The sequence below is a fragment of the Mauremys mutica genome, chromosome 1, assembly GCF_020497125.1.
Source record: "Mauremys mutica isolate MM-2020 ecotype Southern chromosome 1, ASM2049712v1, whole genome shotgun sequence".
NCBI lineage: Eukaryota > Metazoa > Chordata > Testudines > Geoemydidae > Mauremys > Mauremys mutica.
In genome coordinates, this window is record NC_059072.1 from 221,234,381 (window position 1) to 221,247,394 (window position 13,014).

Here is a 13,014-nt window from a genome sequence, read left to right on the forward strand (position 1 = left end):
TTAGCCCATCATTAGCCTCATTAAAGACCGAGGCAAAATATTCGTTCAGATATTGAGCCATGCCAAGATTATCCCTAATCTCCACTCCGTTTAAAGTTTTAAGCGGTCCCACTTCTTCCTTCTTGGTTTTCTTCCTATTTATATGGCTAAAAAACCTTTTGCTATTGGTTTTAATCCCCTTTGCTAGGTCCATCTCCACCTGGCTCTTTGCCTTTCTCACTGCTTCCCTACACCCTCTGACCTCAATAAGGTAGGTTTCTTTGCTGATCCCTCCCATTTTCCACTCCTTGTACGCTTTCTGTTTTTTCTTAATCACTCCTCTAAGACACTTGCTCATCCAGCTCGGTCTAAAACTGCTACCTACGAACCGTTTTCCCTTTCTCGGGATACATGCCTCTGACAGCTCCTGCAACTTCAACCTGAAATAACCCCAATAATGCAAAGCCAAAACAACAGTTAGTTCCTCAGTTGATAGTGTCAGTATTTCAATTTTTGGTTTCAAGGAATCTGTATCAGATGTAGGGACCAGAGTAGCCTCAGAGCCCTTCAGTGCCAAGAAGAAAGTTGAATCATTGTCACTTGCCCCTTTAGTACGAGAGGACTTCACTCTCCTCCAAACAGCTGAGTGTAAAGGAAATAGCTCTCCTTGAGGCCTCTCAACTTTTCCTTTCTCAAGGAAGTAAGATCTGTACCAGGTACCATGTTTGATCTAATGCTCTGATCTCCTTTTCCTCAGTGTGGAAGAGGCAGTACTTGTCTTTGTTGCTGGAGCTGCTAACAGTGCTAAGCTTGTCTTTGGCTACCAAGTCTTATGACCAGTCGATCCCAGATTTGATTTCTTATGGATACCAGTCTTTGCCGTTGCATCCTGGATGTCACCGGAGCACACAGAGTAAGAGGTGGAAAGTCCCATCTTGGAGCTCCATGCCCATTCTTGTGGGTCTGAAATGCCCCTCACAGGCTGCTCTATAAGACACAATTTTAGCCTCTCTCGATTTTCTTGTTCTGGAGAAGGGACAACTGGCTGATGGAGCATCTATTAGGCACAAGGCTCTCACCAAAACAAAAACAAACTGTCTGGAAGGGGAATAAGCCAGTCACAAGATGGGCAGGATTTGAAACTGCTGTTTTAAGTGGTTGTAGCACAAGGTGCTGAGAGAAAATAAGTTGTTGGGTTTTTTTTAAACAACAAAGAATAAACGTAAAGTAAAAATTAAAGAAAATGGGAGAGATATTTAAGGAATTAACCCTAACAAGCTATATAAGGATAGATTTGGAGAATGGACTAAGAGGCAGCAGGCAGACTTCCTGGTTCCATCTCACTGCCACAGCTGGTAAGAGGAACTACGAGATGGTTGCAGCTGCTCAGCCCTTTATGCGCTGGGGTTCCTGGGAACATGAAGACATGGCGAGAGTAGGCCTGGCGCCAGAGACATTAATATTCAAAGATTCTCAATGTATATGAGGTGCACTTGCACACAGAGTGGGATCCCCATAGACAAACACTCAAACAATGACCTAAGTTGAAAGCACAATGGGGTGTTTCCAACCGTGTCATTTTGTGTAAACTATTGATGGAGTAATTTGTACTGGGTATTATCCAGAAACAGTTCCAGAAGTCAGAGTAAAGTTAAAATTAAACACTTATGATCAGACATTGTCTTTAAGCCAAGCATGGCAACTGCCTAAATTCCTGTAACATTTTACACTGTGGCATTGCTGGAGCTAAACTGACACTCGGAACCATTTAGAAATTCGGTCACAGAATCATATCAAGTTTTTCCTTCCCACTCCTCTTTAAGGGAGTATCACAAGTCCAGTCACCTTACTACTGTGGTGCCGTTGTCCACAGGCTATATCTTTTTGTATAAAAAAGCGACATTCTGAAGGATCAAGTCCCGAAGAGCACAAAACAGAGAGTACAGAATTGGGGGGGGGAGGGGAAGGGGGGAGGAGAAGGAAGCAAAGGAAGAAATCAGCTCAAGAGCAGTCAACACTGAAAATAGACCAAATAGGCAAACCTTGCTTGCCTCTCAGAATAAACTGCTTTCTAATAGGTCCTGTTTATGAAATCTAAAAACATCACTTCTCATAATACTGCCCTCAGGGACTTCTAATCTAAAAGATTTGACAAGATAGAACTGTACTGAGCAACTCATCTACCATCCCCTTCCAAATTTATTTTTCAGCAATCTATTATGTATTTGACATGCAAATCCTCATACGTGGATTTTTTATTTCCAGCCAGCATGGTCCTTTGATCTTCCTACTCATCAAGAGAAGTTCCAGGCTAGAAGTGTTCGTTCCAAATACATGAGAAAACGTCTCTCCTTTCAGATCTTGAGGAAGCCGGGGGAATTCAGCCTGACAATCAAAAGAAAGGGATAAGTCATTGTATTACTTAAAAAAAAAAAAAAAAAAGGAGGGTGGGAGAGTCAACATATTATGCTCAAGCAGCAGTATGAACAAACTAAACCATATCTGAAATGTGCCAGTTTCACAGGAGTGAAACGCCATCACACAGAATGATACTTCTTGAGTTGCTTTAATACAGACTGTTGGTTTAACAGAACTCTACATAAGTAGGTTTTGATTAATTCCATTTTTACCAGTAAATATCTGCAAACATCTATTTCACTGAATTTATACAAACCAATGAAAAAGTATTCCCATCAATAACAACTGAAATGTACAGAAATGCAAAGTAAGAAAAATTCTGCTTGAGAACTTAAGAGTCAGAATCCATTGAATTTTGAATTAGGCTTGTTACAAACTAGTGAATGAAAAGTAAAAAACAGGTATGGTTGGTTGATTTAAAGATATTTACTCTGTATATTTTGACATATGATGTTGACAATGTGTTTTCATGATTTATAAAACTTAATTTTGAAACTCAATGTCTACTGTAATTAAAAAATTGTCTGGCCTCCTCTTTAATTTTTTCCCAACTGTGAAAATTTAAATAGAAAAAAATGCTTAAAAATAAACCCATATTATCTGTGGAAATTATAAAAAAAAAATGGAAATCTGCAAGCCTACACATAAGCCAGGAAATTGATCCAAAAAGGTACACGCCAAAATCTGTGTCCATATGGGAAACAAGAGTGTGTTGGTATCAGCCATGACCCACATATCAACATTTTTAATACAGAAACTGCTTAAATAAATACTGCAAGTTAATTATATTGTTTTATGCATCTGACAGCTTTCCAGCTACATCCATTGTTTGCAGACAGTAAGATTAGAATGCTTCTGAAGTGCTAAAGCAGCATTTTGAGCAGCTAACATGCTTTTACTTTACCCTTCAGATATGACCTTAATCCCTGCAAAGTGGCTGAACGCATTATAATGGTGCCTGTAATGTCCCCTTCTCCGCAATTAACAAAAGATATTTAGAAGGGAATACTGTCAATTTGAAACGTAGTCAATTTTTTTTTAAATGATTAAAATTAGTTGTTACTATCCCTCTCCCAGAGTCCTGCTGGGAACTTCTGTGTCTGTTACTGTATTTCCCTCATTTCTAAAGAAAGTTTCTCTTGCCCAGGTGCCTCATCAAAGATGGATACAAATGGTGAAACTGACTATACACAAATGTCCTGCTAATCACAAGGCACTTGAAGCATATACCTGATTTTAGGCTTGAGAACAGTCCCACGTGGGTGTTTAAAGTTACACACATTTAAATGCATCATTTAAACAGAGGCCAAAGGGCACAAAAGTAAAAAAAAAATTACAAAGAAAGCCTGATTAATCAGGAATAAATACCTCCATAATAAATACCTCCATCATTAACATTGATGAATGAGATTTTTGTTTTAATTTCTTCGTGTTTTATTTTTTTGGGAGTGCAGCTAACAGAGATAAATAGAAAGCTTTAGTAGATCTATGATATACTGTTTGAAATGTTTTAATTTGCTATTCACTTTCAGTTTCATTGTAATTAACTATCTATAGCAGGGACTGGTCAGCATATCAATGATACAAGGAAAAACAAACAAACAAACAACACTAAGTTAAATAAGCTCCAAAAGACGAATTTTAAAAATAAAAAGCAACTAGTTTACATGTTGCAAAGTGGGTGTAGCCATAAGTTAAGGACAAAATTCAGTTAATCTTATTTACATAAGTACATATATTAAGTTCAATAAAATTATTCCAGTGATGTGGCCTCTCATCAGATAAGTTTTACTCACCAAGTACCTAACTTCTAGGTAGTCAGACTTCGCTGGAACATCCGGGATCTCAAAAGCATAATTCTTTTCAACTTTCTATACAAAATAAATACATTTTAAATACTATGTATTAGGTGCTAAGATTTTTTTTTTTAAAATATCAGTATACTGAACATTCATTCTTTCCAATAAGAGAAAGAAAGGAATAAAAACCAAACATGATGCAAATTCTCATTTATCTGATCTCATTACTCTCCTTACAGCAGCTATGAAGCTTAGCCTCCCTTTGCTATTGGACAAGTAGGTCTCTAACATCATGTTCATAAAAGTTACTAGTGATGCTAAAGTAGGCTCCAACCACACTTAGTCCGTGTCCACACTGCACTTTTATCATTAAAACTTTTGTCACTCAGGGATGTGGGGGAACACCCCTAAACTACAGAAGTTTTAATGACAAAAAGCACCAGTGTAGACAAAGCCAACGAAGATACTTGTCCCTCATTGGGAGTGGTTTTGTCAACAGGAGAGCTCTCTCCTGGCAACAAAGAGTGGCTACACTGCATGCCTTACAACGGCACAGCTATAGCGGCACAGCCACACCATTGTAAGCTGTGCAGTGTAGAGACAGCCTTACTGTTCAGAACTATGTTAACATTTCTTGGAGGCTAAGGATTCGGATGGCTATACTATGCTGTTGCACCAGCTGGAGAACAGCACATTGCACCCATTATGCAAATGGATGGTGAAGAGTCACTTGTGGCGCGCGTTATTTGTATTGCCATAGGTCCTACTGGCCCTAGTCATAAACCAGGACTCCACTACCGTCTTGTCTTTTTTAAACACATAGGTTCAAACCACTTCTTCTGGATTTAACCTGACTATGGAGTAAAAGGGAGCATGTGAGCCTCTGATCATAACTACAGTGAAGTGTAAAGAGCCATAAAAATGCTACCTGCCCATTAAGTGTTCTTTCAGAAATTAGACAAGGAGAAGCAATGATTGGCTGCTTTCAAATTGATTTGTCAAGAACTTGGCCAACTTGGCTTGAATATACTCCATTCCTGCCACAATCAGTGGCAGGTGTATGTGGAAATGCTAAGACTTACAGAGTCTACTCACAATCCCAAGTTTGGTGTTGGCAAAGCTATGATCGGCGCACATAAAAGTACTGCCATAAGTGATGATGTGCTAATGCCAGATGTCATCATCATTTCTCATAGTATCTCTTATATAACCGATGATTTAAGTTACTGACATTTCCAGTAGCATGCAGAGTGTCCGAGAAGCCCCACTGGGCCCACATAAAAGGTGGCATAGCAGAACTTCCCCAGTGCGACGGTTCTGTTGGCAAAGCTTAGTCCTTACTTTTTGTCCCATACAGCACCTAGTACAACGGGGTCCTGGTTCATGAGTGGAGCTTGTAGGTGTGACAATAATACAAAAAATTCTCTCTCACTATCTAATACCTATTATATTTTTTTGAAGTGTTACAGGAGTCACTGTACTTGACAATTCTGTGTCCATGAAGTTACCCCCAGCACAAAAGGAGCTCTCCTATACACCCATTTTGGATCATCTTTTAAAGTTTCCCAGATTGATTCTAAGACTTTAGTTTTATTTTTTTAAAGCATGCACTTCCTTGATTGAAGTTATCTTCCCTTTGTTCCAATATAAATCATCAGGCCATGGATTAGATGTAGTTCTATTGAGCGGGTCACGTCAGCTTGGTATGTAGCAATATTTTCACTTAAGTATTTTCAATCATTTTGTAAGGAGAGATTTTTGAGCAGCGCTGCTGCAAAAGTACAAGCCCTGCCAGCTATCAACTGAAATTTACAGGAATCTTGTCAGTTTCACCGCTGCTCTTCAGAGAATCTTGTCAGTTTTGCTACTGCTAATCACATCGATTTCAGTCAGCAGCTTTTGGGGTGTCCAAGAGCATATTTTGTTTCAGAAACATCATGTGACGGGGTTTTCAAAAATGAAACTTATGGAATTTCCAGTTTCTGGGAAATTTCAATTTTTGCTCTGAATGGAACAAAACCAAAATTTCCCACAAACCAGAAACCCTGTGTTTCAGCCAGCTATGCACATAGCCACTGTAGCTTTGTCACTTAAACATGAAAACAAAGCAGATTAATTTTATAGCAAGTGGATTTCAGATACCAAGGTCTTTTTCAAAATAAATTGATTATAATGGAGAAAATAATTAATGAAAACTTCTTCCAAATATTTCAAAAATAGCACTGTTAAAGGATGAACGGAATATATAGATTAAAGCTACAGGACAAAATTTTAGAACCAATCCTTTTTTTAAAAAAGTAAGTAATTGTTTAAGTCTATTGGCCTTGGAGAAGCTAATTTACAGTTTTAAAATCGACTTCAAGGAAAGCTGTATTTGTTTCTTAGGGCCTGATCCTGCAGCTCCCATTGAAATCAAAGGCAACTTGAGGGAGGAGAATTTCAAAGAATTAGCAAACTTTCATAAACTAGAAAGCAAGCTTTTTAGTACTGTAGTTTTGTTTATTGAAAGATAAAGAACAGGCCAAGCACATTTTAATACTGAAGTATTAATGCCTCAATAAAAGGCATGTTCTTTGAAAAAAGTTCACAAAGCTGCATATCATATGATTAAAGGTATTAATTTTTCCCATCCTTTTTTGGCAATGTAGGAACTATGATTAGCTAAAGTATGCATATGTAGTGTTCAGAGCTTTATAGGAGACCATTCCCCCTAGCTTTCCCCATCTAGCTAGGTCTTAATATACAGAGAAAAGTCAATTCAGACCTGGTAGCAAATTCCCATCTGAACAACATTTGCTAGTCCTCTCTCTCAAATCAGCATTTGGTCTTCGCACAGAAGGCCTTTTTTTGATATCTTGCTATGCAATGAATAAAGCTATCGTCATCATGCTGAAATACAGGCCTGTCTATCTGACAAGACTTGTACTGGGGTAACTGCAACACTCAGTGTAGACACGTTGTGCCTTATAAAAGAGGGTTTTGCACTGTGGCTTACCCCACTTTCAAACATCTATAATCTCCACCTGCAGTTGTATCTTTATTTTAATCTTTGTTATCTCTTACTGTATCATCTTTTAACTGTCACTCTGCATGTGCACAAGTTTTTTGGTTTTTTTTGTTTTGTTTTTTTTAAAAAGAGTTCTTCTGATTCTTCAGCACTTTTTCAAAGGACAATCCAAAGCATATGCTTTCAAGTCACTGTTATTGAAGCCCGCTTCATTAAACTTTAGTTATTTTCTCAACTTCAGAGTTCTTCAGATTTCTCTTCCTGAGCAGTGAGCTAGCATATCTTTAAAACTACCCACCTACATCTCCCATTTACAAGTACATTATAATAAGAACATACAAGTAGAAACAGTGAAAAAAATTCAAAGGTAAACTTGTCAGAATTATTTTGATCATAAAAAAAATCTGAAATAGATGAAATGTGTTGCTGGAATGTGCCAAAGCAGCATGCAATCTGTCCACTACTGAAGGTTGAAAATACTGCACTAAATTACATATTGCTGCACAGATGTATGATATTTATTGGGTGAATCTGCTATTTGGGAAGCACTTGCATTTCCATCATGCTTTAGAACATTTAGAGAGTTGTCCACCAATATTTTGATTTTCCCCTCATTTTACACACCTGTGTTTTTATTCATTCTTCCTCTGTTTTCCTCTGCCTTTCAAACCTCTTATCAAACATTTTACACAAGGGTTTAATGACAGCACTGATCACTAATCCAAGAAAATCAAAATAATCCCAAAGTTATACTGTAATTCTTTGTGAACTCTCAACTTGATACTCCAAGAAAGTAGGAAGCGCCATCTGAGCACTTAATTGAAGAAACAAGATGCTAGCATTGTACTCATCTTCATCCAAGTCTGGACTGCAAAGAGACACTTGCATTTTATCCACACATATTAAGAGGGAAAAGGGAAAGAAAAGTTAATGAGTGCTTGTGAAGTGATTGAATAAAGCTTCCTCACACAGCTCTAGCAATGCACTTCAGTCCAAATTTGTGATGCCCTTGCTAGCACAATTTCTGCATATTTTGCTTTGCAGAACTGTATGTTTATGAACAGATTCCTCTGACACCTATTCTCTATCCCACATCATGTCTGCCTCTATTTTCCAATAGAGCAACCTTTTCCGCTTCACTATTCTCTTAACTGCTTGAGGAGTGGCCCACATACATAGTGGAATCACAAATGTCAAGCACAACTAGGGATCCAATGAACAGTTTAAAATCTCAAAATGGCATCCTAATTCCCACAAAAAGGGAATATTATCTGTCTTATTAATGGTTTGAAGTACAGTAGTGTCTAGAAGGTCCAGCCAAGATCAGGACCCTCTAATGTGTACAGTCATATAAAAAACAACTCCTGCCCCAGAGAGCTTAAAATCTAAAGAGAAAAACAGATAAAAAGTGGAAGGGAAAAAATAAGCAACAAGGTGAAGCAATTTGTTCAATGTCACCGCAGGTCAATGGAATTAAAATCAAAGAACCAAATTTCAAGTCCTAGCCCAGTGCCCTATCCAGAGGGCCTCAGGTGGTTTTTCCCCCTCATGCTCAATATTCATTACAAAAATTAGGATGTTTAAGAGAAATGAATATTGGCAGTCCAGGAATCAGTACTGTCAGCATCACAGAAGGACTGCTGTTTAGTTGCTAGCTCACCTGGGCATGTACACTTTCTCTATTCTAGTAAGTGAAGCCATGTTGTGTGTATCCCTCAGCAAGCTTTGGGCAAAAAAGTGCATTACAGTAAACAGGAAGTGCTACATGAATGTAGTACACTGACTTCTAGTATACGTGGCAGAGACGGGGGGGAGAAGGAAAAGCTTGAACCAGGTCCATTCATGGTTTGGGGTCCACAATATAGAAACAAAATTGATTCACAAAGTTGTGTTGGCTAAAACTGTACTATTAACTAATCAGTTGGCAGGATTTTAGCAAGGTTTGACATTTATAATCATGATGGCACGTATACAAACTGTTTGGTCATAGCCATATTTGAAAATTGTTTTGAATGTAACAAGTCTTAGTAAGAAAAGTCAGGACACAGCCTTAGATCTCAAAGAAAGCTGACACAGCCTTAGATCTCAAAGAAAGCTGACTTCTCACACAGAGATGATGATGCTGACCTTTTATCAATATTCTGCCATTAATCATCTTTGCTTTGGAGTTAAAATTCTGTTCTATACTAGGCCCATCTCCAAACTCTGTTTCACTTATTCTTGAGTTGAGAAAGATTCAGATAGTCACTGCTTGGCTGTTTGCAGGAAAACATACACCTACATGCCTTTTACACACACACACACACACACACACACCAACCAGCATGGCTATCCACTGAAAGTTTTCTGCCCTCCAAAAACAAAAACAACAACAACAACAAAAAACTAGGAAGGGATTGAGCATGATGTACAAAAGAGACAAACCTTGGATCTGAACTTCATGATCTTGTATTTTACAGCAATCTGGTCATTAAATTCTTGGTAGATGTTCATCATAGTCACAGGATTCTCTGTCTCTTTACCAGAAGTTAGGTCAATTTGCTTTAAAGAGAGTCAAATCAAATTATTTCATTTACAGATTGTGACAACAAACATTAACGAAATTAACAAGTCAGCAAAATTCAGGGATATTTTAATGGGTAAACTTACATACAATCAAAGCTTGTAGCCAAGGAATATTATGGCACCAAAATAAAGGCATTCACAAAATGTAAAATTTATGACATACTACTTAAAACAGAGGACTTAGAAACTTAACATGGTAAGCAGGAGATCACCCAAGAAAACTGCCACCATTAGTTTCAGGTAAAGGAACTGTCCTTTTCTTAGTCACATCATTATAGCTTGAAAATCAGGGATATTCTACTCTGCATGATGAATATCACATATGCAACAATCAGCACAGCTTGTTTTTGCCATGTAAGCAAGTCAGAAGGCATTTTACTTCAATAGCTTCCCATCAGCAGCCCACTGAAATTCAGGCCTACCATCTCACGGGGCAGTAGATAGATAGTTCTCTCAATGTTTTTCACTGTCACACAACAGCTGACATAGGTCTCTGCTGATTCAATCCACACTTTACCAAACAGAAATACCACACCTGAGAAAGGAAGAAAAAAGACTAGATATTAGAAAACCAACAATTCTCAAAGATGTGGCTATCAGAAAAGCGGCCATTTGAAGTATAACTAAAGAAAGATTAATTCACCCACAAGACCAAAGTAATTTCCAATTTGTAGTCCCTGACAGTTCCATCTGCTGACAGACAGTGCTGTACAAATATCTAAGCAACTGCTTTATAAACCTAGTACTTATGTGGTCCTTCACCATCCACCTCCAACACTGTGGTAACCAAGAAATGTCAAGCACAGAAGATGATTATCACACCACTATCTCCTGTTCTCAGAGTTCTATTCTTATAGCTTCTCATTCCCCCTAAATTGGTTTAAGAGCTTCCAAAAAAAAGTAGGTGAAGAAAGAAAATGCTGAAATGTGTGTGGTGTCAATTATTCCATAAAAGGCTCGAACCTTCCAGGTGGAGGTGTGTTAGATGGTAACCAAGACAATGAAGTCTTTTCCTTACTCAGTTCTCTAAGATTAAGACTCTTTTGTACCCAATTAAGTTGGTGGAAGGCCTTTTAAATAATAATAATAATAATAGGAGATATACCTACCTTCTAGAACTGGAAGGGACCTTGAAAGGTCATTGAGTCCAGCCCCCTGCCTTCACTAGCAGGACCAAGTACTGATTTTTTCCCCCGATCCCTAAGTGGCCCCCTCAAGGATTGAACTCACAACCCTGGATTTAGCAGGCCAATGCGCAAACCACTGAGCTATCCCATCCCCCAATCTACTGAAAATTTCAATCAATAGATTTATCAGCTTCAAGTCCCCAACTTATGAATTTTAGCAGCAATAATTCCCATAGTAAAATCCAGAAAGTTTTATATTTGACAATTCACTGCTCAAAAGAATAGCACACACAAAAAACAAGACCCCACAAGTACAACAATCTTTCCTGCTACTCATGGTCCATGAAATAATTCCCCTACCCCAAGGGCTCTCCTGCATGGTGCTTGTCACCTGTGTTGTTCAGTGAGTATATGGGGCCACTAGGAGGGTTAGTGAGGAGAGTTCATTGCATTCAGTATGCTGATGGTACCCAGCTCTACATCCCCATCACATCTGACTCTGCTGGAGCAACGGGATGCATTTCCCAGTGCCTAGAAAACTTATGTCTTGGATGACAACTAGCTGGTTGTGACTCCATCCAGGTAATAGAGAGAATGGTGAGGTTAGGGGAAGCAACTGGAAGTTGGTGGAACTTACATCAGTGTCCCTCACAAAGGGAGTGCAACAGTACAGGTGGACAACTTGGGATGCTGTTAAATTCAGGGTGCTCCTGGATGTCCAGGTAACAGGTGTAGCCAAGACAGCTTTTTCGCCAATCTTTTCTTTTCATTGTGGACCTTGCCACAATTATCCACATCTGCATAACCGCAAGATTAAGGTATAACGAACCAGCTATAATGCACGCTACATGGGATTACACCTTGGAAACATTTGAAAGCTGAAGCTAGCACAGAATGCTGCAGTCCACTTAAGTGGACTTGTAAGATGGGAGCACATTAAACCAGTGCTGTTACCTTTCAATCAGCTTCTGGGTAGAACTCAGGAGTTTGGTTTTAACTAGGCTTGGAAGGATTATATTTTGATTGGTAAATGTCAATTTCACTCCCCCCTCTCCACCCCCACCCACACACAAATATTTCTATTGGTAATTGTAGAAATTTACAGACAGGAAAAATTAAGAAAACTGCTGCTCAAGAACAAGGATATTTACTCTGTATAGTCTGACATGTGATGTCAACAATTTGTTTTAAGAACATAAGAACAGCCATACTGGGTCAGACCAAAGGTCCATCCAGCCCAGTATCCTGTCTTCTGACAGTGGCCAGTGCCAGGTGCCCAGAGGGAGTGAACTTAACAGGTAATGATCAAGTAATCTCTCTTCTATCATCCATCTCCACCTTCTGACAAACAGAGGCTAGGGACACCATTCCTTACCCATCCTGGCTAATAGCCATTAATGGACTTAACCTCCATGAATTTATCTAGTTCTCTTTTAAACCCTGTTATAGTTCTAGCCTTCACAAGCTCCTCAGACAAGGAGTTCCACAGGTTGACTGCGCTGTGTGAAGAACTTCTTCCTTTTATTTGTTTTAAACCTGCTGCCCATTAATTTAATTTGGTGGCCCCTAGTTCTTATATTATGGGAACAAGTAAATAACTTTTCCTTATTCACTTTCTCCACACCACTCATGATTTTATATACCTCTATCATAACCCCCCCTTAGTCTCCTCTTTTCCAAGCTGAAAAGTCCTAGCCTCTTCAACTCTCCTCATATGGGACCCATTCCAAACCCCTAATCATTTTAGTTGCCCCTCTCTGAACTTTTTCCAATGCCAGTATAGCTTTTTTGAGATGAGACCACCACACCTGTACGCAGCATTCAAGATGTGGGCGTACCATGGATTTATATAAGGGCAATAAGATATTCTCGGTCTTATTCTCTATCCCGTTTTTAAAGATTCCTAACATCCTGTTTGCTTTTTTGACTGCCTCTGCACACTGCATGGACGTCTTCAGAGAACTATCCACAATGACTCCAAGATCTCTTTCCTGATTAGTTGTAGCTAAATTAGCCCCTCATCATGTATGTATGGTTGGGGTTATTTTTTCCAATGTGCATTACTCTACATTTATCCAAATGTGATGTTGAGCATTTGTTTTAAATTATAAAGCCTTCA

General features: G+C 38.7%; 1 protein-coding gene across 6 annotated transcripts in view; it reads right to left on the reverse strand.

Moving 5' to 3' along the window:
* Nucleotides 1–13,014, reverse strand: part of POLA1 (DNA polymerase alpha 1, catalytic subunit) — a 350,282-nt gene that overhangs the window by 308,911 nt on the left and 28,357 nt on the right. For all 6 annotated transcript variants that reach the window (XM_045006207.1, XM_045006127.1, XM_045006369.1 and 3 more), the window contains exons 11-14: nucleotides 10,191–10,303; nucleotides 9,628–9,744; nucleotides 4,194–4,268; nucleotides 2,226–2,364 (exon numbers count right to left, since the gene is read on the reverse strand). In XM_045006207.1, coding sequence (XP_044862142.1) covers nucleotides 2,226–2,364; nucleotides 4,194–4,268; nucleotides 9,628–9,744; nucleotides 10,191–10,303 — 444 coding nt within the window. The remainder of the gene's footprint in view (nucleotides 1–2,225; nucleotides 2,365–4,193; nucleotides 4,269–9,627; nucleotides 9,745–10,190; nucleotides 10,304–13,014) is intronic.